The following is a 26,407-nucleotide window of genomic DNA, read 5'->3' as shown; positions in this document are numbered from 1 at the left end:
GGGCTGAGGCTCGAGACGAGTCGCGGCCTCGGCTCTGTCTGGTGCCAGCTCTGTTGATTTGCTCCCTGCCACGCTTCCCTCACCCATGAGACAGCAGTGGTGACCACACTGACGCCCTGCAGTTGTTGGAGGGGCTCCAGTGAGGCTTGAGTGCAAATGGGGTGTAATGCTTACACAGCTAACGTGGAGATGCTGCCAAGCCTGGTTTGTGTAAACCCTCTCATCACTCTGGGCAAACCTCTTCTGCTCTTTGGGCTTTGGTGGTGGTTCCCCCCACGTCTCCCCCCCAAGCTGTTACACATTCTGATGGTCCCCAGGAATCTGGCCAGACACACTGTCTTCTCTCCGGGAGACGGCCCGCTGATTGGCGTTCATGGCTTTTTCCAGGGAGGTGCAGGGGAGAGGAGCGGCCCAGGCAGAGGCTGAACCCCAGGCCCCAGATGGGCGAACTGCGCGCCCAGGCCTCTCCCGCCGGCTCCTAGCCGCACCCGGAGGCACACACCTTCCCTTGTCTAGCTCGGGAACGGGAAGGTGTCTAAGTACAGACGAACTTCCCCTCTCACAGCAGCATCCCGTCTCCACCACACCTGCAGCCCCCTTGGACGGCTGCCCACTGGCTCTGCAGTCTGCTTTTCTCTTGTAGCCGATGTGGCCTGCTGCTTTGTTTTCATCTGCAGACACTGTTTTGTTTCAAACACTCTCCCTTATCACAACAAAGGGGATCCTTCCCCCTGTCCCCCCACCATCGCCGCCATCTCGTAAGCTAATGACCCCGCCTGCAGTCCCCTGGCTAATGCTTTCCTCTTTGCGACATTTTAACTCCCTTGCTATGTGAACAGCTTGGACTTGATATTGCCTTGCCTCTGGGAAAATGTCAAGGTTAACCGTAAGGGGGTACAGATAACGCAGAGTAATCTTCAGGGCAGATGCTGTTGTCTACACAGGCAGGCCAGGGACCCGGAGGAAAGGCCGAGGGAAACCTTACCAGCAGGTTCAGATTTCACTAAGATGGACTGAACTTAACCCCTGTCTGACCTGGAGTAAGGCTCGCCAGCCGCGGGGCCTCTGTACACAAAGGCAGAGTTGGATAAAGCGGGTTTTACACCCGTGTGGCCAGCGCTCCACAAGTGCTTTAAGAGCGAACCTACGCCACTTCAGGCCCTCCTGGCAGTGAAGACTCACGCTGTCCTTTAAAAACAAGACTTCAGAGCGCGCTCAGCAAAGCTGTCAGGAAGCTTCCCAGCGCTCTCCGAGCCACCGTGGTGGCTCTGGGACCCAGGGACAGCTGCTCACGTCTCATGTCCATTCCTTTCCAGTGAGGAAGAGGCGGCTGGCAGACCTGACCGGGCCCATCATCCCCAAGTGCCGGAGTGGCGTCTAGCGTGTGCGGGCACCGACCACGCCTTTGAACTGGACGTGTTCTGCTGATAGGCTGTGCTCTGCGGTGGGAACCGGAGGCAGAGCGCAGCGCAGACCCTGCTGTGGTTCAGTTCTTCATGCACTAAGGTTTTAGGTTAGCTAGTGGTTGTAGCTGAAAACTTTATAAACCATGGTTAATGTGAAGTTTTTCTTTAGTCACAGAAATTCAGTCTGTTTATTATTTAAAAACTAAGAGGTCCCTGAACCGGCAGATCTTACTGAAGACGATGTTAGAGCAGCAGTGACTTAGCCCCGGAAGTCCAGCCTCAGTGACCTAGGAGTGTGGTGTTTCAGGTGTATTTTAAATGTGTAACACGAACAAACAGCACCCTCTTCCACATGGTTGAAAAGCATTACAATTGTTACGAATTTGATCTTAGCTCTTTAACAAACAGGTCATCATTCTTTATTAATTCTCCTTTAAATTTTAAGAACCTCAAGATTAAAGTTGCTAGATTGATTTCTGGGTCAAAAACAGGTTTTTTTTTTTTTTTTTTTACCTCAAGAAAGACAAGCCCACAGAGCTCTGCCAGCAATCAAAGAATGATCCTGTTGCTGGTTACCAGGAAATGACAGAAAAAGCCAGTAATGAAAATTCGAATTTTAAAACCATCCTTTTTTAAAAAAACAAAAACTAATTCCAGGCAACAAGCATTTCGCTGGGTGTTCTTTATCAATATCTGGGATTTATTTACAATACTGGAGTCAGAAAGAATTGTTTCCTTACCAAATGCCAACCTTACAATGGATATGAAAACCTATGGCCAAATACTTGAAAACACTCATAATTGCACAGTCAGTAGTGGCCCAATGCCTTATGAGGTAAATCATTATCGAGATGAATTTCCAGTCCATCATGGCTTATGCTTACAGACTTCAGCCACCCCGTCACATCACTTATTAGACAAGTCACCACTGATCTCGCCTGTAAATGAAACCTCTAAAGGGCAATGGTGAAGAAAATCTAGATATTTAAGAATTAGGAAACCTGGCCAAACCACCCAGGATGGTGAATTCTGAAAATGTAATTTTGGCATCTCTGCCAGATCCCTTTTTAACATCACGTGCATCTCCTGGGATCCAGCAAGAATGTTAAGCCACACTGCCCTTGTGCCTTTTACTATGCCACAGTGCCAGTTAAGCTAGTATTTCTGTTGCTTGGGGAGTTATTTTCATGAGTGATTCGGCAAACCTTACAACAAAGGAGAGGCCAAAGAGCAGACGAACACAGACTTAAGCTGCGGAGCACGGAGCGGAGGCTTTTGATGGAAAAAGTCTCGCACACGAACTGTAACGATGTGGGCAGGACAGGGCAACCAGAGACGGAGCCAGGGCCTCCCCTCCACGGAGGGGCGTCTACTGAGGCTGCAGACGGGCCCAGGGCTGGCTCTGTGCTGCAGGCACAGCCAGCCCCGCTCGGCTTCTCCTTGAAACACAACTGCAGCTGTATTCCGCATCACTGGAAACTGCAATATAACATTAAATCTGTTGGTCTATGGATGGCTGTGCATGTGTTTCTTGGGACGTGTGGGCCAGAGGCTGGGAAGCCGCCACGGCAGTGCTCAGCAGCCTCACGCAGGATGCCTTTGTTCTGAGGTGTTTGCCTAAAAACTACAGCCCAGATGTCCGTGTCATCGAGCTCATAATGTGGTTCTCTCAAAGACGCTTAAGAGCTAGTAGTGTGGGTGTTGAGGGAAGCAGAAACTATTACAGGGAAATCTCTCAGAAGACAAACCCATAAAAAATGAAGATGGCCACATCTTTAAGACTATCTCCTCCACCAGATGAGCTGTTCATCTAGACTAGAGGTGGCAAGGTTTTCTTTTTTTTTTTTCTCCTGTAAAGGGCCCGATAGTTCAGGCATACCTTGCTTTACTGTGCTTCACAGATATTTCGGTTTTTACAAATAGGTTTGTGACAACCCCACATTGTCAGATGATAGCATTTTTTAGCAATAAAAAATTCTAATTAGGTGATATACATTGTTTCTTTAGACACAATGCTATTGTACACTTAATATCTACAGCATAATGTAAGCATACCTTTTATATACACTGAGAAACTAAAAAGTTCATGTAACTCATTTTGATGTGGTGGTTTGGAACTGAATCTGTATCTCCGAGGTACACCTGTAAATACTGTAGGCTTTGCAGGCCATAATGTCTTTCTTGTAAATGCTTATTTCTGTCAAAAATCATATGTAAGTGAATGGCTATGGCTAGTCCAATAAAACTTTACTTACAGAAAGAGGTGGGCCACATGCTGTAGCTGGCAGATCCTGGTGCAGTGCTGAGGCTAGCAGGGAAAAGAGGAGGGCAGGGGTGGATGGTGGATTGACCTAAGAGGCCCAGTTCTGAGAAGCCCACTTCTCGGGCCACCCGGCTTTCATTTCTGCCATCAGGACAGACAGGTTTGCTGGTAAGAAAAATGACTACCGCCAGCCCTGCTGCATGGTGCAGAAGGGGCAGGTCGGGTCACCAGGTTCAAGGCTCTCTCCCTTAGGAACTTTGGGATCCCACGAAGCTCACCTTTTTCTGTGCTCTAGCACCTCTGAGCCAGAATGTCTCTGGTAAGAGGTCAGCACCCAAATTCCTCTTCTCTTCTCTCGTGGAGGACAGGGGCCAACATGGTGGCCATTGACCACGGCGGCTCTGGCGGCCCTGACCTTCCCTGTTTCTGTTAGCGCAGCCCTGACATCCTCCAAACCTAGCTGTGTGAGGGCCTGGGGGATACAGAGGGGGCTGCTCCCATCAACATCCAGCCTGGGCCCCGGGCTGGAGGGCAGAGGCTCCTGCTGCGAGAGGCCCCCGCTGTGAGCGCTCCCTCGGTACCCGTGGCCGTCGGGCGGTACACTCGCATTCCTCTTTAAAGTTGCTCTGGGCTGGGCTTGCAGCCTGTCTGTTCCCCTTGTCTTGACACGTGACACAGCAGGCTGTGCGTCCTCGTTCTTGGCAGGCAGGGCAGGTCAGGACGAGCTGGCGGCACTGGGGCGTGGAGCAGAGCTTGTAGTCGTCCCAGGGGACCCCACAGTAGGAACATGCTGGGGAGAAAGCAAAGCCTCATTATAAACACAAGCACACGTGTGTGTGCACACACCACGCAGACAGGCACACACGTGTGTGTACACACCACGCAGACAGGCACACTGCTGCAGGTCCCAAACCTAGCCCTGTGCTCATCAGCATCTAATGTATCCTTTCAGGCCTGGGGAAGGTTTCTACACAGTGTAAACCTCTTGTCTTCTAACCAGCAAGGTTCCCCCATCCATCCCCACTTTTTTGGGTTAGGTGGCTTCTGGGAATTGTCTTTTGATTTTAGCCTTCATGGACCATTTTTCTTTTCCCCATTTAGAAAACAGGTAGTAATATTTTTCTGTTCCCCAAGCTGGCCAACACCCTTTGTTGGTGTTTTTCCATGACACCATTCCCTTCTGCCCTGAGACACGCCTCGCCTGAATATAGGTGACCGCACGTGGAAATTGTGCAGTCCACACCCATCTCGCCAGGGTACACCCCGCCACACAAGTCCTAAAGCTCATGGATCTACTTTCTCAGCCCCTTTCCCTGCTGACTTCCTATGAGCACTGATAGCATCATCCTTCACGTCTCCTTACCCAGCTTATCTAGGCTACCTTTGGGCCCTCTCTCCCTCCGTTCTTCTCCCTCTAGCGTCATCAGAGATCTGAAGTTGCTTCCAATAACAGAGACAAAATAAGACAATTAAAATGAATAAAAAGATTAAGAAGAAAGGGGAGAGGAAATCAAACTCCCATCTTACTTATTACTCAGGTGTTAATTCAATCTCAGTCCCTGGTCAAAGAAGTTCTAAAAAATTCTGACAGTAGGGTTGTCTGCTTATGACCTTTTCCAGTCAAAACAGTGGCATCCAGAAGGAAGATCCATTTTCTTAAAGATTAATTTCATCCTCCTCCTCCTGCCTGCTCTCATCTGGTACCACATGTTATTGTGGACTCCAAACTACAGTCTCGCCACAGGCTTCCTGTAGCCACTCTGCCTCTGGTCCTGGGCTTAGCTCTCGCCCTGGAATGCCCCACCCACCACTCTAAACATGCGTAACACATGTGTCCACACACCATCTAACTAAGGGTTCTTTTATTTGTCCCATGATTTACTTTACAGTCTAGTGAAGACTATTCTTGGAAAAATGTTTTTAAAATGTAGAAAATAAAATACATAGTATCACAAAGGAAACCAACTATACAGAAATACAAAATAACAATATTCTTCAAAGTCTGGGATACAGTATGGTATTTAACACAGAAAATAAGATTTAGTGATGGGCCTAATAACTTTCCATTTTGAATCAATGATGCACATAAATGCTCTTTTGAAATATTCACAGCAGCTGTAATAATGAAAATACTGTGATTTCTACAGATGACAAAGTCACAAGTACATCCAATACACCTGATTTGCTTCTTACATTCATAATTGAAGTGCTATATTTAGTTAGGGGTTATGAAACCAAACATGAAATTATTTTCCAGTCCAGATTCACAGGCCCCCTTAGTACAATATTACCGACTCCAGGTTAAGACCCTAGATTTAGCCTGTTAGTTCAGCTCTTAGCAGGTGGACAGAGTGAGTGAGGTTATTCCCATTTTAAAGGACTTGTCTAACTAGTAAACAATAGAGTCAGATCCCAACCCAGGCCTCCTAACGGTCAGGGCTCTGTCTGCTCCACCACTGCATCGCCGGCTCTAGTGGGAAACGGTGGTGCGGTACAGTCCTTTTCCCTTGCTTTATTCGTCAAGTGATCAGCACTGGCCTGCCTTCCAGAAGGTTGATACAGAGGGTCTGCCTGCTCAGGAGCTCCGGCTCTGAGCCAGTGCCAACCTACCTGACACGATGTCATTGCTGAAAGGCAAGGCATGACGCTCATCGAAAACAAACAACTTCCCTTTGTAAAAACCATCAGGAAACTCCTCCAAGTACTTGTGGATGCCACCCTTGAGCTGGAACACTTCCTTGCACACTCCCTGTGTGTGGAAACACAAGAGGAAATCTGAGGAGACTAGCAGAGACCAATAGGAAGCTCTGCAGAGAAGCAACATGTGGTAGGAATGCCAAAATGGGGCTCCTGGTTCCCCTCGTGGGACATTGCAGAACTGCTGACCAAGGCGGGGCGAGGAACCAGCTGGCCAGGCCTTGCCTGCCAGGGGGATGGCTGAGGACAGCAGTCAGGGCCTTCACACTCTAGATCCTGGGAAGCCCAACTATTTTTGTGGCTCCCTAAATATAGGCAGACACCTGTTGGGACATGTAATGTTACTGAATTTGCTCTTCTCCGGATCAAGCAAAAGGATTAGGAAAAGGGAGATGCCAACTAATCTTTCCCTTTTGTACTTGATTCGTCTCTAAGACTGATGAGTGCTTTTCACATCTTGAGATTTAAGAACTTCAGACTTTATACTTAGAAACTCTATGCTGGAACCATACAAGGGGACAATAAATCCTGCTGGCTGGGGGTGGGAGCTTCCTTCACTTCCAGGCCTGCAGTGCCCTGAGGTTGGTAACTCACCTTGGTTTTCAGGTAGGCTGAAGCCCGCTCACAACGGATGCCCCCAGTGCAATACATTAGCACCCTCTTCTCTTTGAAAAGTTCTAGATTTTCATCAACATAGCTAGGAAAATAACTGAATTTCCTGATGTCTGGGGCTAAGCAGCCCTGGAATCGTCCCTACAATATAGAAGCAGCAGAAATAAAATTATCAGAAAAACGTACCTGGTAAGAACAAAGATTCTTTCTGTGTCAAACACCACTCCCCAGCCCTGCCTTGGCAAGGAAGCACTCGCTTGCTGCCATTTTCATCCCATACTCTGAGCTTTCAAACTTCAAGAGCTAAAACTTAGAAACAAGGCTGGTTGGGCTGTGGTTACCCATTCAGAGGCCCTGGCGAACTGGGAGAGGTTGCCCAAGGCAAACTTCACAAGATCCTGACATGTGTCTAGGGGTAGGCATATGGGAGACAGTTTATCTTGTGCAAGATGTCTTTCAACCGTATTTTTGTAGCCTTCCTCACCAGATTCTGGGTTCCAAGGCTTGGGTTTTCCCTGCTAGCAGCGGGAGGAGAGCCACTGACGGGGCCGCAGGGGAGCCCAGCGCCCCCTCCAGACACAGGCTGTGCTGCGGAGACTCAGCTGGGGTTCCTTACTTACTATTCTGCTTTCATAGAAGTTTCTGCAGTCCAGTAGGACAGTATCACTTTCCTCTTGATTTGCCTGAGACAGAAACTTTTCTACTTCTTTATGAAATTCACCTGGGGATAAATGGATTCCTAAAACCAAACAAGAAATTGGTTAAAAACAAAACCAAATCACACAGGGCCCAGCCCAATGATTTCCACTTGTTCCTCCCCACCTAAACGTTTCCTCTTCATAATTATAATTATGACTGAAAATAATGCTCTCTGATCAGCATAATGACAGAATTTAGCTAATTCCATGTCCTTACTCTCCCTCCTAAGATGAGCGCTGTAGAGACCTGGCAGTTTAGAACTAATTAGTCAAAGAATTCTGCATCCTCATACTTGGCCTCACCCAATGATAAAAGCCAGACTGTAGAGCTGTAAACTGTCATATGGGTTTGCTGGTCCATGTGACGGCCAGTGTTCAGTTCCTGTATATGGAGGGGCCTGGACATGTATACGCTTGCTATAGGCTTTAGAAACTGTTCTATACCAACATGAAGTCCAAGGTCAAGAACCTCAGACAGACAGGTGTGAGCATATGGTTATGGAACAAAGTTTGAGTAAGTCTTTAAAAAATGTAACAGAAAAGAATGTGTCTTAAGTTTGTGTGCAAGAGTAAAAAGAGAAAAGGGGTTGACAGCAGGAATGAAATATGAGAAAGAAGCAAGAGAGAAAAGATGAAAGGCCAGAAGTAGAGAAAGGAGATGAAGTAAAATACAAGGAGACTAAAAGAAAAGAACCTGTCTGCTGGGGCCTTTTGCCTTCTGTACTCTCCAGGGGAGAAATAGTCCTGTACCTTTAGGGGTCCAGACATCTCAGTAGCTTGTGAAGAACTTTCAGTGAATCTGGCAGAGGAGCAACCACACCTCTGGTGCGTCAGTTACCACTCATGATTGATCCCGACAGCCCCCTGCAGCTGCTGGGTACCCAGGTGGGGTTAGAGACCCAGAGCACAACCAGGGAATCTAGATCCCTGCCTGCCCGACCGAGGACTGCAGGGAGAATGTGACAAGGCCGGATTTTATGTGTGATTGTCACATAATTATACAGTCACCAAAACAGTGGGGTGGAAAGGGAGGTTCAAAACTGGGATGGCAAGCATGGAAATCCGCTGAGCCTTGCCCTCACAGGGAGCTGCAGGGAACCCAACCTGTTCCTGCTGCTGCTGTTACTGCGGCTATTCTCCGGGCCCTCTGTGACTCACGTAGACCTGCTTAGAAGAAGTGCCTTCAAACAGCCCAGCTCAGACGAAGGCAGCACAGCACTGCCTGGAGCCCATTCTCCCCTCACCGCCGCGGCGAGGTCCTCCCGCCCAGGTGAAGGCGCTGAGCAGACGGGGCGCTCATACACGGGTCTCCTCCCCCAGATGCTGGTAGCTTACTCCCATTTCCCTCTGGTTCAACTCTTATCCTCCTTTTTAAATATTTACGTATTAAAAAATGAACATAGAGCCAGCCAGGCCTTTCTGTTTCCTGAAGAAACACAATACTACCTATGAAGTAGACTTGGGCGGCGGGGGGGAAAGGAAAGAAAAGAAAAATGGAAATCAAACATGCATCTCATCAAGTCTGTAGATGTGAGCTGTCTAATATGGCAGCCACTAGCCAACATGTGGCTAACGGGCACTGGAAACGTGGTTTGCAATGTGCTGTGATCAGGGCAACATGTACAGAATTTCAAGGACTTAGTATACCAAGAAAAAAGTAAATATCTCTTTGCTGTTGTTAGGACTTTTCTTTATTTTTGGCAGTGCTGGGTCTGTGTTGCTGCATGGGCGTTTCTCTGGTCGTGGTGAGCAGGCTCCGTGTGGTGGTTTCTGTCGCTGCCCAGCACACGCTCTAGGGTGCACCGGCTTCGGGAGCCGCGGTCCCCTGGCCCTAGAGCACAGGCTCAGTACTTGCGGCACATGGGCCCAGCTGCCCTGCCGCCAGGCGGGATACCCGTGTCTCCTGCGGTGGCAGGCGGATTCTTCACCACTGAGCCACCAGGGAAGCCCCTAAAATAGCTTCTTAATAAGTTTTCACACTGGTACACGTTGAAATAATATTTTGGCTACACTGCATTAACTAAAGGGTATTATTGAAATTAATTTCACTTGTTTCCTTTTACTTTTTAAAATGAGGCTACTGGAAATGTAGAATCCCATCATGGCACACATAATATTCCTGTTAGACGGCACCACCGGAAGTGTGACCAGAACTCAGAGCAAACACAGAAGACAGAGGAACAGTACGTGGAGATGCAATCAGCATCATCCTGACTGTGGGAAATACTACGAGCAAAATTTTCTAATTCCTTCAAAAAATAAACTGCATGGGAAAATAAAAGATGGAGGCTCTAGGTTACAAGGGACTTAAAAGGCTCAATCACAATGAGTAGACCTTACTTGAATCCAGATAGAAACAAACTTTAAAAATTATGAGATAACTGGGAATTTTAAGCCCTGGCTGGATATTCAATAATATTAAATAATTACTATTAAAATGTTTTGGATATGATGGTTTTATAATTATTTATTTTTTAAAAATCCTTTTAGTTTTTAGCAATATCTACTAAAGTAGGAATGAAATGACATGACATCAGGATTCTCTTCTAAATAATTTAGGTTGGGGGAAGGGAGTGGGGATTGATGAAAGTTGGCCTTGAATCTGTAATTGTTGAAGCTACAGGATAGGAACATGGGCATTCACTGTAATATTTTTTCTACTTTTTAAAATGTTTGAAATTTTTCATAGTAAAAAGTAAAACAAAACCAAAAACCCCAGCCAAACAAATGTCTTTCAACCACCTATGGTACCCATGAGTGAGGGGGGAAAGAGAACATTCTAGAGCACTTGCAAACAAACTGCTTTTGTGTTGAAAGCTGCTTGCTTCCTGTAGCAAAAAGTCTGTGTGTCTTATCCATTTGATGAACTATTTACAAGTAATAATTATACTCTTCCCAAATTGCTATCTTTGGAAAGAGGAAACAACTTCTTTCCAAACCATCACCAAGAATACTAAGCCAGGTCATTCTAAGCAGTGAGTCTCCAATCACCAGAGCACCAGAGAGAAGGGCCAGCCTGAGCATTGAATGACCCGCGTGTCAGCCACCCCACAGCTGTTCCGAGGAGGGAATTCGTCACAACCCTTGCTGATCAGAATGTCTAGCTTTCACATTTATCTCTATATTAAGATTTGTCCCTATGAAGAAAAGGAAAAAGTTTCTTCTTAAAGCAAGCATACCAGGCTTCTTATAGGAGACCTTATTGGGACTGATCCCCATGGGCACAATTTCTTCAAACACACCAACACGCAATTCTGGAAAACAGCAAGCTCCTCCTTTGCTGGTCTAGCCAATGAGAAACAAAACAGAATACAGTCTTTCTTTCCCATCTCCAGGTATAAGATATTTATTAAGTTGAATTATCTGGAACATTCTATGCTCTAACTCCCTTCTCCCACTGAAAGAGCTGTTCCTAACTTGGGGTTTCTTAATACTTCAGCTACCCTATTATTACACAACAGATGTAATCTTATATTTGGCACTTCTTTATTGCGTATCTACCATGTGTAGAAATGTCAAGTTGAAAAGGTGTTTCTATAGCAATAAGCATTTAACTATAAAACTGAAACACCACTGAGCAAATTCTATATGTAAGACTGCATCCAAGCTTTTGTTCAGGAGTCACAACCTTTTCTTTTCATATCATCACCACCAGCACGAACACTAGCAAGGTACTTCCCACCACCTCTGTCACCCATGACACTAAAGCATAAAGTCACTCCAATAGAAAGCCTCTCCTTCAGAAAGCAACAGCGACATTCCCGCTGCGGTGTGTGCTGGTCTGATCCCACCAGGTTTACTAAACACGCAGTGATCCCCTGAAACAGGTGGTGTCTCACGGGAGCAGACATGGCTAAGTTTGAGTTTAGCGGGTGTAAGCTGTAACGTCCGTATTCTATATAAAAAGGCCCGTGACCCCGTTCTGGCAACTTGGAAGATGAATTGGAAGGAGCACACTCTTTCCATGAGCTGCCTCAAGACCCAGAGGGGAAGTGGTTTTCTGTCCGGCACCGCTGCTGCTTTATGGTGATCTGCATAGCCTGGAGTGGGAAGAGGCACTGAAGCAGAAGCAGATGGCTCTCAAACCATTTTATTTTCAATCTCTCTTACCTTAAAATCATCCTTACAGAGGTAATCCTTAAACAGTGGGCAGGAAAGCATGGTGCTGACATAGAGTCTGGTGGCTAGTCTGCTCCCACCAACAGTCCCGTTGATTCCTTCCGTAGCAATTCGAACCTGAGACACAAAACAGGAGAAAGGGAATGCAGCCGTCCGCGTTGCTCTTTGTTCTGGTTGGCAAGTTGTGTCTGACTCTTTGTGACCCCGTGGCCCACCAGACTCTCCGTCCATGGGATTTCCCAGGCAAGAATACTGGAGTGGGTTGCCAAGCCCTCCTCCAGGGGATCTTCCCAACCCTGGGATAAAACCTGCGTCTCCTGCGTTGGTAGGCAGACTGTTTACCGCTGAGCCACCGGGGAAGCCCGTATTTGCAGCTCAGTTCCGATCTCTGCAGGGCAGAACAGGCTCATGTGTACTGATGAACTTAAGAGGAAAAGCAGAAACGCAGCTGTGGACACAGCAGAGTGTTACCACACAAAGATGCCTATAGTTTTCTGAAATGGCACTGCCCACAGTTCAGTAGAGGTGCTCAGTTAACATGCTGCTGAACCAGAGAATAAAATGGATAAAACAACGGAAAGCCCCATTTGCTATGATGTTCTAGCTGTCCAGTGGCCAAAGCTTAACCTACATTCAGGGCAGCAGATCCAGAATCAGGATTCAACTTTGCCACTTAAATTGCCAAGTGGCCCTGAGAAAATTCTCTTTTCTGAACCTCAATTTCTTCATCTTGATAAGAGATGAAAAAGAACCAATAATGAAAAACTGCTGAGGAGATATTCCTCAAGTCCTAAAGCACAGAGCACATCTTGGGGCCGGGCATGCACGCGAGCATTCTCTGCATGGTTTGGGGGTGGGGGGCGGGGGGCAGGTAGGCCCACCACTGCAAACCCACCTACTGGGAGGAGCTTGCGTCTGTTTTAGTCTTTGTTGCACACTCAGGGTCTACAGTAGTACCTGCCCACAGTAGACATTTGATATGTATTTGCTGAGCAAATGAGTGAGTATCCAAACCTGAGGCTTTCTGGCTTCTCAAACCCTCTGTTCTCTTTGAAATGCTTCACTGGTTGGGGGACATTAAAGCCTGGATTAAGGCCCCCACCCTAGGAGGCAATGCTCTGGGGGGCCTGCAAAGTTAGTTGTTCCGGTACCACAAAACCCTTCTGATAAGTTTAAAGATGGATCATCTTTAGAAGAGCTCCTTTCTAAAGTTAGAAAGTGCAACATTGTGTATCATGGTATTCTCTGGAAAGAGAAGTAACTTAGAGTGGAAGTTCTGTATTATTACATTGTTACTTATATAACAATTATAACAATGATACCTACCAGTGCCTTAGAATTTGAAAACTTTTAAAGGCTCCCCTTTGATTAGGGCCTAGAGAAGGTACTTGTTTGTCACCTCACTTGGCTCAATTCTTTAGAGCATGAATGGGATTCATTTCACAAGCCTGGGCCTACTCACTAGCAGTAGCTCTCCAGAGTACCATGATTCTGAGTCACATCCAGACTCCTTGAGAAAGAGATGCAGTCTAGTGAGCCTGATCTGGGCTGACAGAGGGAAGCAGGAAGCATATGCCATCTCTGCTGTAAAGGTTTCTGCACCTATTACCAACTAATTTTTTTAAGGGAAAACATAGAAAAATAGAGCTGAGCCAGCACTAACTGGAAATCTACCCTAAAACCATCTCTGACAGGGGCAAATATGATGAAGAGGTACAGGCTCCTATGTAACTGTCTTTTGGGTAAGCCAGAAGACTCTTTCCTATGTTATTTTAATCCCAGAACCCAAATAAAATATAAGTATGTGCACTCCCTGAATACTGAGGATGGGCAACCTCTAAAATCCATGCATTAGACCTTCAACTCCTGTTCAAGTATTCCTCAACTGAAACCTTCAAAGCAGCTGCTAGGTGAGGAAAGCCTTATACCTCAGAGACGAAGAGCAACAGTTAGCATTTAATGAGCACCTTTATATTATAAAGTTCCTGTCTTTATATTATAATCCTGAAAGGTAGATATCATAATTCCCACTTGACAGTAAAGGAAACAGAAGCTTAGAGAAATCAAGTAATTTACCCAAGGGCACAGAGTTGGGAGATGGTGGATCTAGGATTCAAAACCAGGTCTTTTGAGGTCCATCTCTTATAATTTTCCTTTCTAAAGCCTCTAATGCATCTGCTCAAATTTCTTGAGGCAGTAAGAAGTATACAGCAAGGGGTCAGAAGCTTCTTTCCATAATTCTAGAATTTTCAAGTTCTCCCCTTTCCCCACAAATGCCAACATTCTTCCAAATCTCCTACCAACAAGAAACTTGAGAACTCGGTGCGTTTCCCGGAAGCCTTAGGATTTAACCGGAGAGCCAGGCACGTGCTGCCACCTTGTGGGTAGAGACCCTCACTGCCAGCTCACCTTGCCCCAAACTAGAGATGAGTGCCTGTTTTGTGCACTCAGTCAGGTTTACGTTCCATTTTTCAAGATGTTCTCTAAATACAGATGATGATATATGTATATAAGCCACAAATGTTCATTTTTTTTTAAACAATGCACCAGAAATTTTTCCAGGAATTGTGGACATAGTGATTAAAAAATACATAGTTTTGCCCTTTGGGAACTTACAAACTAAGGAAGGTCACAGATATTAAGATAAAAGTCACAAACTGACAAGTGCTATGAAAAATAACTGCAAGATGCAGTGAAATAGTATATCTGGAAAACTGAATTTAGATTAAAGGTCTGGAAAGATGTCTTTGACAAAGTGTCATTAAAACTGAGAAGTGGAGACTGAGTAACAATCAGGAGAAATGAGTGGGTGTGGGAAAGCTCCTTGAAGAAAGTTTTCTTGTAAAAAGGCCCAAAGGCAGCAAAAAAAAATTTGTGGGCTCCAAGAAACTGAAAGGCTATTTTGCTGGAGAGACGGAAATGGCAACCCACTCCAGTACTCTTGCCTGGAGAATCCCAGGGAGGGAGGAGCCTGGTGGGCTGCTGCCCACAGGGCCGCACAGAGTCGACACGACTGAAGCGACTCAGCAGCAGCAGCAGCAATGAGTGAAGAATGGCATCAGAGGAGCAGAAAAGGTGGAAGGGGCCAAGGTATGCAGGAAGCTTAACGGCACACTAAGGATCTGGGTTTTACTCTAAATACACTGCAGAGACACTGAAAGAGTGTGAGGAGGGAGGGAGAGGATTCATTTACTCTTTAAGATCCTTCTGGTTGCTGTGTAGAAAGTGATTAAATGGGGGCAAAGGTGGAAGAATGGAGTGTAGTCCAGAAGCTACTGAAATGAATGAGGTAAGAGAGGGTGGGGCTAGTCTCAGGTAGAAATGGAGGCTCAAAGGACATGTCAGAGGCAGAAATGTCAGAGCCTGGTGACGACGTGATGAGGCAGATGCAGCTTCCAGTCACTGTCTGCGAGAAAACATGGTGTGAAAAATGTCTCTGGGCAAGTGACTGCCTCAGGGAATAAAAGCCTGGGATAAGGGTAGGAAAGGTCAGTGTCACAACCAGAGGATACATACACACACACACACACACACACACACACATATGTAATTATCAAAGATTTTTTTTAATTAATAATCCTATCATGTAGAGATAATCATGACTTAACATTTTGATATTTACTACTTGTCATCTTTTTACACACATGCTTGTGGTTTTGTTACAAACATTCATTTTTTATTCGACCTTCTCCAAATATCTACTGTCTGCTATATTCAAAGCCCTGTTCTAGCACTGACAGTACATCAATCGATTAAGACACAGTTCTTGTCCTCTTGAATTCAAGAGAGAAAGGAAATAAAACCATAAAATGGTAAAGGACTGACATGTTCTAGGAAAATTAAGCAGCAACTTGGTATCACACCTGTATGTACAGTTCTATAAAACATTTTTCCAGTTGAAATGAAGTGAAAGTCGCTCAGTCATGTCTGACTCCTTGAGGCCCCATGGACTATACAGTCCATGGAATTCTCCAGGCCAGAATACTGGAGTGGGTAGCCTTTCCCTTCTTTAGGGGATCTTCCCAAGCCAGGAATCGAACCAGGGTCTCCTGCATTGCAGGTGGATTCTTTACCAGCTGAGCCACCAGGCAAAGAATCAGAACACAGTGCCCACTTTACGCAGTTTTACTGGGACACGTGCTGCGCTTAGTCACTCAGGCGGGTCCGGCTCTTCCTGACCCCACGGACTGCAGCCCACCAGGCTCCTCTGTCCATGGGATTCTACAGGCAAGAATACTGGAGTGGGTTGCCATTTCTTTCTCCAGTTATCTTCCCAATCCAGAGATGGAACCCAGGTCTCCCACACTGTAGGCAGACTCTTTACTGAACCACTAGGGAAAGCCCTGGCCATACCCATTCTTTCACATATTGGCTATGGCTGTTTTCATGTGAAAATGCCAAGGTTGAGTAGCTTTGTGCAAAGTCTAAAGGATTTACTATGTGGCTCTGTAGCTGGCCGATCCTCGGTCTGTCTTTTATATAGTCCTATAAAACACCATTCTCCTTCTCACTGAAGTGCAGCTGATTTACCGCGCTGCACGAGGTTCCACCGTGCAGCAGACTGACTCAGTCACGCGAGACACTCCACATTCTTCCCCACTGTGGTTCACCACAGCGTCCTGCCTGCAGCTCTCTGTGCCTCGCTGGAGGACTCGGTCACTCACCCATCCCGGGTGTAACAGTTTACGTCCGCTAACCCCAGCCTCGCACTCCATCCCTCCCGCAGCCTCTCCCCGCTGGCGACCACGAGTGGTCTCTACGTCCATGAGTCTGTGTCTGTTTCATAGGGAGGTCCATTTATATCATATTTTATTTGCCACATATGAGTGATATCACACGGTACTTATCTTTGTTTGACTTCATTGACTGTAATAATTTCTAGTTGTATCCATGTAGATGCAAATAGCATTATTTCATTCTTTTTTTAATGTCTGAGTCGTATCTCCGTACATGTATATGTATCACATCTTCATCCATCCGTCTGCTGATGGCTATTGTGAATAGTGCTGCTATGAATATAAGGGTTCATGTATCTTTTTGGATTAGTTTTGTCTGGATATATATTATTGTAAGGAATGGGACTGCTAGATCATATGGTAATTCTGTTTTTAGTTTTATGAAGAATCTCCACACTGTTTCCCACAGTGGCTGTACCAACTTATATTCCCACCAACAGAAAACATCATGTTAATAGCTATTTAGTATTCTATTTAAATGCTTAGCAGGATTTCGCTAATTTCTAAGAACCCAACTGGTGAACCCTTTTTGTAACAAGCAAACCAAGGAGGAGGTGAGATAAACCCTGTGAAGGATAAGTGATAAGGGAGACAGTGTTACCTTGCCCGTGAGATGCAGGTGCTGACACAGAGCTGTCTGCCAGTCACAGACCCAGTCAGGATCCTTCAGGTCACAGTAGCAGTAATAAAGTAGCACCTCCCCTTCATCATTGCCCTGGCCACTATAAAAAGAAAACCATGCGGAAAGAGCAATTGAGTCAGACATGAAAAGGCTACATTCATAAAGTAGATTCAGACTGTCAAGAGGGAAGGCCTAATGGAGTGACTCATGCCTGCCCTGGCTCCTAAGTATCATTCTCCTCCTGGATTGAGAAGCGACTCTGGTCTGTATTTGCTCTAAAGGAGACAATACCTGCACCAAACCCCTTCCTTTCTAAAAAGTGAGCTAATACTTTGATTTCCTTGTTTAATCATCATATCCCTGAAACAGATATTAATAACCCCTTTTTAAATTTGAGTCCATTCTGGCTTATCCTCTAAGAAAAGGCAGTATCTGTTTTAAATCTCTCTGTACAAAAAGGTTTAACTTTCCTTTTTTCATGTAATCCTCTTGCCCATGAGACAGGTTGTTATCATCCCCATTTTATAGCTCAGTGGTCTAAGCCCAGTTCATCCGGCATGACAGTCAGGACTGGAACACCAGTCTTCCGACACGAGACTCCACACTCTTCCCACTGCACTGTGCTGACTTTGACTGACTAGTCACGGGCCCTGGGTGGGTGTCTGATCCCTGAGCCTGGATTTGCTCAAGTGTAAAACCTGGGGGCCAACACCAACTGCCTCTCTCACAGCTTGCTCTGTAGCTGCTCCACGAAATCGCCCGTCTGAGAAGCCCTGCAGACAGCATCTCCCTCTGTGAGAGTCACAGTGAAGGCCCCTCGTATACTGAAGGCTCTGGGAAGCTCTGCAAAAAAACATTTTAACCTCATGTTTCCCCAATTTAATTGTCTTTAGCACCTCTTTCCAATACCTGAGAGCGCCCTCCAGAGCTAGTGCTGTAGAGACATTTTAGAGAATGCTGTCATAGATGGTAATCCAGGTCCCATCCAGCTCTGAACTCTGTGACATTCTCATCAGTGCTCTCTTATTTCAGGGCCTCATCTCCTCTAACACCTGCTTGTCTATCAGTGTATCTGTTTTCCTCTCTCTAAATTCCTGCAACAAATTACCATCTGAGCCACACAGTTTTAAGTGATAATTGCATAGCTTGTCTTATACCATCTGCTAAATGTTTTGTGTATCCTTTTTCTTTGTTTTTCTAACTAAAAAGCAGCTCCATACAGAAATGAAGAGATCACATTTGTATAGCACTTTACAGGTCACGTGAGCCCTTACCATCATCACTTTATCTAATTCTTAGAGCAGTTCTGTGAGGTAGCAGAGCAGACATTATTTCAGTTTTAGAGTTGACGATATAAAGGTATGAAGAATTTAGTGACTAGCTCAAGTCTAACTCCAAGTTCAGTTCTCTTTCTTTCTCTTCTTTCTGATAAGCAAAAGGAACTGGCATCAAGACCAGAGACAAAAGTGTATCAAATGTGGGCCTTTTCTATTCACTGAATAGCTTAGGAATTCCTTAAAGTCAGAAATCTGTCCTCTACAATTACATAATATTATGATGCGGTAAGGTTTTCAAAGGCAGATCTAAACTTCTAACCCTATGCCTTAGTTCTAAAAGTTGACTTACTTTCTTAAAACATATTCAGCTCAGAAAACCACATATGGTAATAAAAACCCCTTTCTAAGCTGACACTTCAGGGCAGAGGAATCATGAACATCTCTGGGCCTTCCGACTTCTCTTTGGAAATAACATTTTCTGTTCTTTACCTCTCCCTGGAGAAGTAAAGACACAGGATGGCTTCCAAGATACCGAGAGTGCACTGCCAGCTGCCCAGGCCGTGGTCTTCTGTTACACACAGAACATGTTTACTGGCCTAGCTTAGGCAGTAGAGAAATTCCGTGCCTTAAGGATCTGCCATTTTAGTGGATGGGTGGTATCTCATTCCAACTGGAAAAACATGTTTCAATGAAACAAAAGGTACAGAATGACATTCTTACCTTATCAGCTCATCAGGGCTGAAGCAGCTTGTATCCGGGAGCCAAGCAGACACTTCTTGGTCATGGGTGAGGTCATCTTTGAAAGGGTTCCCATTGTCTGCAGACTCGGGACTCGTGGAGGTGCTCGATGTCGCAGTCAGCTGCTTTAAAACAGCAGCAGTCTCATGGCAAATCTCATCAGCATGTTGCGTTGCCACATGTCTGTGGATGCTGGTCGGGTCTGTAAATAGTTGCTGACAGCATTTCCACCATTTTTCTTTACATTCACAAGGAGGTGCTGGAACTTCTTTAGTTTTAACGAAAATGGCAAATGCCTGCAATTACATTTCAAATATGTCACTAGTAAATAACCTTAGGTTTTAGGTTAAAATGAAAGTCTCAGTGAAATTTTTTCCATTGGGGTTTCTAGTTTTAGGTCCTACAATTCTGCAGAACTTCCTGAGAGACTGAACTTCCTCTAAAAAGGAAATAGTCAAAATAAATTATGGAATATACTTACTATGGAATATTAAGCAGCTAGTTTCAAACTACATGGGAAAATATCTATGGTATAATGTTAAATGGGAAAAAATGAATAAAATTCACTTATATCATGTAATCTCAATTACATAAGAAGCACATTGAGGGGCCTCCTGGTGGCCCAGTGGTTGAGAATCCACCTTCCAGGGCAGGGAATGCTGGTCTGACCCTCGGTCCAGGTACTGAGGCGCCACGTGCCGTGGAACAACTGGGCCCACTGAGCCTGCGCGCTGGAGCCACAGAGGAAACCCCGCACGTCCCAGCTGAGGTCCCACGCAGCCAAAGAAATACATTGTTTTTAAGTATATTGAAAAGCATGGAAAGAAATGTACCAAATGTTTTGATTTGGTTTTTGGAAGATAACTTTATTGTTATTATAAAGAGGATTTAGGCGAATTGTTAAAAAAAATTAAATGGAAGAGAAAATGATAGATGTACCATAATTCTTTTAACCAATTCTAAGTGAATGAGCTTTTTTGGTTTCCTATATTTGTAATTATAAGCAACGGTGAATGAGCATGTCAGCATACATCTTTCTATACTTCTTTAACCAACTACTTAGAATAAATATTTAGAAGAAAATTTTGGAGGTGAAGAAGCATAAATTTTAAACTCTGATTAAGTAGTGACTACCTGAAAAATCATTACCAATTTATACATTCAGCAGCAATGCATGAGGATTCCATTTTATCTACACCATTTTAGCAGTATTAAATTTTTTGTAGTCAGTATTTTCAACTTTGACCCAAATAAAAAGCAAAATAAATACCCTGTTTTTATTATCGCCCACTAAATAAAATGGCATTCTTGAATACACACTGATACAAATAAATTGGGAGCAAAGAAAGCTCTTCCTTACAGAAGACTGCCAAGTAAGAAATACAGAAGGAATGAAGCAATGAGAAAGTCACCATTTAGAAATCATCACAGTAATAATCAACTGAAGCAAAGAAACACCAATGGATCTAAAACTAGTAGATGAAAGTTCATTGTGAAATAGACTATTTACATAGTCTCAAACTATTTTCCCTGAAATACTGAATAACTAAAAGGGAAAAAAGAACAATTTTAAAGCAAAGAAACCTGACAAGGCACTTCCTTAATCGGGTACCCAAAGTTAACATCGCCAGTGACAGGGCAGATTGGCACATGACCGCCTGATAGAATGCAGCCGGATGAACAGTGTCTCTCACGGGGCAGTCTGGTGAACAAAAACCATCACTTGAATCTAATCACAAGGAAACATGAGTGAAAAGTCATGAGAGACATCCTACACGTAACTCAACTGTCACCTTCTAAAAAGTCACGGTCATGATTTCAAGGGAAGAAAATGAGAAAGTGGTCCAGATTGAAGACTTTTGAGACATAACAACTGAACATGTGGCCTTCGAGTGGATCTGTAAAAGCCCTTTGAAACGACTGAGGAAACATGGATGGAGCCGCTGGGCAAAGGGGGCCTCCGGGGAATTCTGGCAGCCTCTCTGTACGTTTGAAATTATTGCAAAACAACAGCAAAACGTCTGTATCCTTTGGGTTTCATCTTCAAGGAAATCTGTGTGGGATGCGGGCAGAAGGGTGGCGTATAGAACTTATGAGAAGAGACATCTATTCTTCATGGACGTGGAGCCAAAATAAGATGATTTTGCAAGAGAAACAAAAGCCTGGATAAGAATTAAGTCTCAACTCTGTGTCTTCAGTCAAGTCATTTCCCTTTGAGCTTCAGCAGGAGAAGAAAGGTTTAGTCAGTGATCCCTGAAAAAAGCATAAATGGCCCAGAACAGCATCCATATTACCACACTGTAACCCAATTCTTGGTAAATTTGCAGCATTCCGAGCCACTCTGTTCCTTCTCCTAACCAACCTAGCCCTGCCAGCTGGACCAGAGCAGGAGTCTCAGACAGCAGCTGCCCTAACACCTGTCTGTTCTCCTATGACTAAGGCTCCTGGGATTCTTCCCATAACCCCAGGTGGGAAAAGGGGTTGAACGTGAACATGGCAGCAGCCTGGTGTCTCACCAGTGCTCCACTCCCTGGAGGACAACCTTGATGAGTTACTTCTAAATATATCTACATTAACTGTACCTACATGATCCTGAAACATCAACAGCAATTTTACCTTTTTCTTTGCAAATGAGTATTTCTTCTTTGTACTGACATCTAACTCTGCTTTGAGACTGCTACTGGGATTGATAAGACACGTGTCTTTCAAATCCAAGTCTGAAAACCTTAAAACACAGGCCTCCGGGTCATCATCTCCTTGGTCTGGTGAAGTGGAAGAAGGCATCTGGTTTGGCTCCAGCCGTAGAGTAGGTTCCTTTCTGGTATCACCTAGGAAGTAAGCAAGGGAAAAAAAACAACGTCCAAGTCTTTGATTACTTGTTGAAGTAAATCAGTCATGCAGATGAGCATTGCCCAGTAGCCCAAGCTATCCATTCATTCACTTTCATCCAAGAGATATTTATTTAGCACCAACTCTATGCCCTGCACTGTTCTAAGTCCTGGAGATGTAGTAGTGAAAGAAACAGAGGAAGTCTCTTCTTTCTTAGAGCTTACTTTCCAGTGGGGAGAGAGAGGAGGTAAACAAATGAATTAAACTGCTTTTTTTAAAAAAAAAAAAAAGTCAGATGGTAGAAAGGGCAGCCATGCCAACATTTAGGGGAAAACATACCAAAAAAAAAAAAAAGTACCAGGTGCAACCAAAATCAATCAAGCTGTGTGTTAGTACCTTTAATTCAGAGAAGGCAATGGCACCCCACTCCAGTGCTCTTGCCTGGAAAACCCCGTGGACGGAGGAGCCTGGTGGGCTACAGTCCATGGGGTCACTAGAGTTGGGACACGACTGAGCGACTTCACTTTCACTTCTCACTTTCATGCATTGGAGAAGGAAATGGCAACCCACTCCAGTGTTCTTGCCTGGAGTATCCCAGGGACAGGGGAGCCTGGTGGGCTGCCGTCTATGGGGTCGCACAGAGTCGGACACGACTGAACCGTCTTAGCAGCAGTATCTTTAATTATAAATACTTTTCTCTTTTGTCCCCTAGTTTTTGAGCTGGTCAAATTCCCTTCCTTAGAAGAAATAACTATCTAGAGAGCCTCATTTTATGAGTCAAACTTATACTTTGTATCGCTCAGTCGCCTCCAACTCTCTGCAACCCCATGGACTATACAGTCCATGTAATTCTCCAGGCCAGAATACTGGAGTGGGTAGCCGTTCCCTTCTTCAGGGGATCTTCCCAACCTAGGGATGGAACCCAGGTCTCCTGCATTGCAGGCAGATTCTTTACCAGCTGGGCTACCAGGGAAGCTGAAAGAAATGAGCCAAAAGAAATATACAAACTGCTACAATGGCCAACTCTTATCAAAAGGAACACAGCACACCAACAGGATGCATTCATTTGTAAAGCAAATGTTACAAGTGATAAATGTGAAGAGTAACAAGAAAGACTAGGGAAAGGATGGGCTTTGGCTTGTGGTGCAGCTGGGTGCAAGTAAGTGAACCTGGGCAGGATATTTACCTTCTCTGAGTTCTAATTCCCAAAAGCATAAATCGGGGATGACAGTATCTACCCTGCAGGGCTGTGGGGAGGGCTCGGAAGCTGTTCAAATGCAACTGTTAAAACCAAATTCTTGCTCTTCCTCAGTCTTCCTTACCTCAGTAAACAACAATTCTATTCTTCCTGTTACTCAGACAAAAACTTGGGGACTCATTTCCTTATTGTTTCAGGTGACTGAAAAGCTTATCAACTCTGCTTTTGAAATACAGTCACATCAGACCACAGTGCACCGCCTTCACTGCCAGCCTCCTTCAAGCCATCATTTGACTGAATTACTTCAGTTGCCCAGCTGCCCTGTTCCTGTAGAAGCCAGAGGTAACTTTTTAAAAATTTTTATGTATTTACTTTACTTTTAGGTGCTAGGTCTTTGTTGCCGCATACAAACTTTCTCTAGCTGTGGTGCAGGGGCTTCTCCTTGTGGTGGCCTCTCTTGTTGTGGAGCATAGGCTCGAAGACCCCAGGCTTCAGTAGTTGTGGCTTGCCGGGCTCTAGATCTCAGAGCTCAGCAAACTTACGCAGGATTTAGCTGCCCCACACTGCATATGAGATCTTCCCGGACCAGGGATGGAACCCGTGTCCCCTCAGTGGCAGGTGGATTCTTAACCACTGGATCACCAGGGAAGTCTCAGAGGTAACTATTAAAAAATAAGTCAGATCACCCTCCAAAAGCTTCTAAATGTACCAGGATAAAGTCCAAGGTCCTTACAAAGCCCCATCCACCACCTCCCTAATCGCATCTTCTCCCACTTTTACTCACTACCTGATTGCATTGTTTGCTGGTTCCTGAATGAGTTGTCACCACTAAGAAAGCAGGAGTTTTCTTTTGTTCACCTCTGCATCCAGAACACTGCCTGGCACATGACATACAATATATTTGTCGAATGAAGGAAGAGTGATTGGGTGGCCAGGGAAGACCTCACTAAGGGCCCGATGTTTGAACTGAGACAAGGGGCCATCCATGCAGATTTAGGAGCAGAGATCTTCAGGCAAAGGAGACAGTATAAATCCCTCAAGCGGTCAACAGCTTGACTTACTGCAGGTGCAGAAGTCAGTGGCTGGAATGCAGTGATGAGAGTAAAACCCTGTAGAAGAGGCTATGGCGTTTACAATAGAAAGTCACCGGAGAGCTGGAAACAGGAGTACCGTGATCTGACTCCGATCTCTTCTGAAGGCAGAGCCGGCAGCGTTTACCGGTAGAATGTTCTTCAGGAATTGAAGGAAAAGAACTTCAGAATGACTGCACGTTTTTGGATTAAGCAGTAGAATGGATGGTGCCGTTTACTGAAATGGGTAAGGCTGAAGGAAGAACAGATTAGGCCAGGAGAGTGAAACAAAAGTTCCATTGCAGACGTGTGAAAATTTCATATGGCTAAGGACACGGCCGTGAGCAGCTGTAGCGCTCACCAGAGATGTCAGAGCGAGGGATATTCAAATACACGTATGGAGGTACCCGATAACTATTGAAAAGGTTACTGAAGCAATCACTCGTTCCTTCAGAGGAGCGAGAGATCAGATGACGGCCAGAGAGTAACCCTGGAGTAGCTGGCTCAGTAGGAGGGTCCTTCTGTCCCCGGGTCGTTGGAGCCGCCTCCCACCCCGGCCTCTCCCCGCGCACCGGGCTTGGCCTAATCTCCCCGCTCAGCTTTCCCCAGCCGGCAAAGGCCGGGAAGTGGGAGAAAGATGAGCACGTACCCGCCCGTCCTGATCCTTTCTCAGATCTTTCTTCACCGAGCGGTCTCCGCCTAGCAATTGCCGCCGCTCGCAGCCCTCGCGCTCCCAGCCCCGCCTGTGTTTAGGACGGAACGCCGTCCCGCTCCTCGCTCCGGAAGTCAGGTAGTTGGCGAAAGGGCCGCCGGGAAAACCCCCAGGAGGCCCCGAGAGAGGGGCTGAACTGGAGGCGAAGACGAGAGGGTCCCCCCAGACGACCCGCCTCCGGGCGTGGCTCGCGGCCTGCGGGCTCGGCCCGGCGGAAGAGGCGGTGCTCTCCGCGTGGCCCCGGAAGGGCTTTCCGCGAAGGCGGGCGAAGGAAGCAGCCGAGAGGCGGAGGTAACCCGAGAGGGTCGCTACGTGCAGGGCAGAAGCCACCGGCCTGGTGAGCTTCCAGAAGCCGGCTTTCCTGGATCCGAGCTCGCGGAGCCTTCCAGCCATCCTGCCGTGTGCTTCCGGGAGCCTCCGAGACCGAGAGCGCCTGCGCGCCGGCCACTCCGCGCGCCTCGCCGCTGTCCTCCCGCCGGCCGGCGGCCTGACGGTTCCTGCGGCGCTTCGTGAGCGGTGTCTCAGCTCCGCGGAGCACCAGCGTGCGGCATGTCGCGGCGGCGGCACAGCGACGAGAACGATGGTGAGTGCCCTGAGCTCGGCCGCCGAGGCCGCGCTCAGGTGGGCCGAGGTTTGGCTTCCTTGGTCTTCGGTTCTCGAGAGAAGGGACGGGAAGCCCTTCCTCCGGGAGCGTTCGGGGAGCCGCGGCGAGAAGGGGGTGGCACGGCGGGAGTGCGGTCGGGCAACTTTGGGAAAACCCCTGCTTGCCCGGTCCCACCTTCTCAGTCGTTGGCCACCGGGAGGCCTGGTGCACCCCGGTCCCTAGGAACTCTTCAAAATTTGGCTCTTAGCATCGCCGAGCAGGGAATTACACCTGTCTGAGCCTCCGCTTCTTGGGGACCCAGTGTCTCGTTTTGACCCTCAAATTGCACTTAGAAAGGACCCTCAAAAGATGAGAGATCTGAGCGTTCTCCTGTACCCGTCATCCGTCGTCTTGCCTTCTTCCAAGCGATAGGGAAAGAAATCGGTGTCTTATCCACACCCAAGAGGTCTCTTAAGAAAGAGATGTACGTAGATTGTTGAGTTAGATTTTGAGCTGATCGTAAGCATCTTTCCCTCGTGTAATAAAGAGTGTCGGAAGACTAACTGGAGAGCTCCTAGAGATTTCGATCAAGCATTTGGATGGTTGCGCTCATAGGGATCATGGAGTTGCCATCGTAATAAAAACCAAGAATTATTTTGCTAGTTAAAAATAGAAAAGATGTTTATCTTACAAAAATCAGTTAAGAACACACATTCAACAAACAGAAAACCTAACGGTTATTGTTATTAATAGTTTAGGGTATTGTTCTTTGAGAGTGTAGTTCGGTGGTTAAGAGGCCAGACTTTGGAATCAGAGGGCTTTTCAAAGCCAGACCCTGCTGTTTACT

At 46.1% G+C, this 26,407-nt stretch overlaps 3 protein-coding genes across 14 annotated transcripts in view; 2 read left to right on the top strand and 1 right to left on the bottom strand.

Moving 5' to 3' along the window:
* Window positions 1-25,555, top strand: part of TMOD1 (tropomodulin 1) — a 107,393-nt gene extending 81,838 nt beyond the window's left edge. For 6 of the 7 annotated variants that reach the window (XM_020891000.2, XM_020891003.2, XM_020890998.2 and 3 more), the window contains one exon: window positions 1,317-2,919. In XM_020891000.2, coding sequence (XP_020746659.1) covers window positions 1,317-1,381 — 65 coding nt within the window. In that variant the 3' untranslated portion in view covers window positions 1,382-2,919. Of the gene's footprint in view, window positions 1-1,316; window positions 2,920-23,392 lie in introns of those variants that run through there. The other variant, XM_020891009.2, reaches the window with a different exon arrangement.
* TSTD2 (thiosulfate sulfurtransferase like domain containing 2) lies at window positions 2,074-24,998 on the bottom strand. Of its 6 annotated transcripts, XM_070480217.1 has the most exons (11): window positions 24,915-24,998; window positions 24,366-24,425; window positions 21,785-21,996; window positions 19,151-19,464; window positions 17,133-17,253; window positions 11,787-11,912; window positions 10,856-10,961; window positions 7,599-7,717; window positions 6,961-7,119; window positions 6,280-6,418; window positions 2,074-4,459 (listed from the first exon to the last, which is right to left on the bottom strand). In XM_070480217.1, the coding sequence occupies exons 3-11, from the start codon at window positions 21,950-21,952 to the stop codon at window positions 4,170-4,172; spliced, it is 1,542 nt and encodes a 513-aa protein (XP_070336318.1). In that variant the 5' UTR covers window positions 21,953-21,996; window positions 24,366-24,425; window positions 24,915-24,998; the 3' UTR covers window positions 2,074-4,169. The 6 variants fall into 6 exon arrangements, with proteins under 6 accessions (XP_070336318.1, XP_020746653.1, XP_070336317.1 ...); XM_020890994.2 differs by lacking the exon at window positions 24,366-24,425 and having other exon boundaries at window positions 24,915-24,997; XM_070480216.1 differs by lacking the exons at window positions 24,366-24,425; window positions 24,915-24,998 and adding an exon at window positions 24,257-24,345.
* NCBP1 (nuclear cap binding protein subunit 1) overlaps window positions 25,471-26,407 on the top strand; it is a 37,572-nt gene continuing 36,635 nt past the window's right edge. The window contains exon 1 of the mRNA XM_020890990.2: window positions 25,471-25,560. Within this exon, the coding sequence (XP_020746649.1) occupies window positions 25,527-25,560 (34 nt within the window). The 5' untranslated portion in view covers window positions 25,471-25,526. The remainder of the gene's footprint in view (window positions 25,561-26,407) is intronic.

Source organism: Odocoileus virginianus, chromosome 18, assembly GCF_023699985.2.
Source record: "Odocoileus virginianus isolate 20LAN1187 ecotype Illinois chromosome 18, Ovbor_1.2, whole genome shotgun sequence".
Classification (NCBI taxonomy): Eukaryota; Metazoa; Chordata; class Mammalia; order Artiodactyla; family Cervidae; genus Odocoileus; species Odocoileus virginianus.
This window is presented reverse-complemented; position numbering and strand designations above follow the sequence as displayed.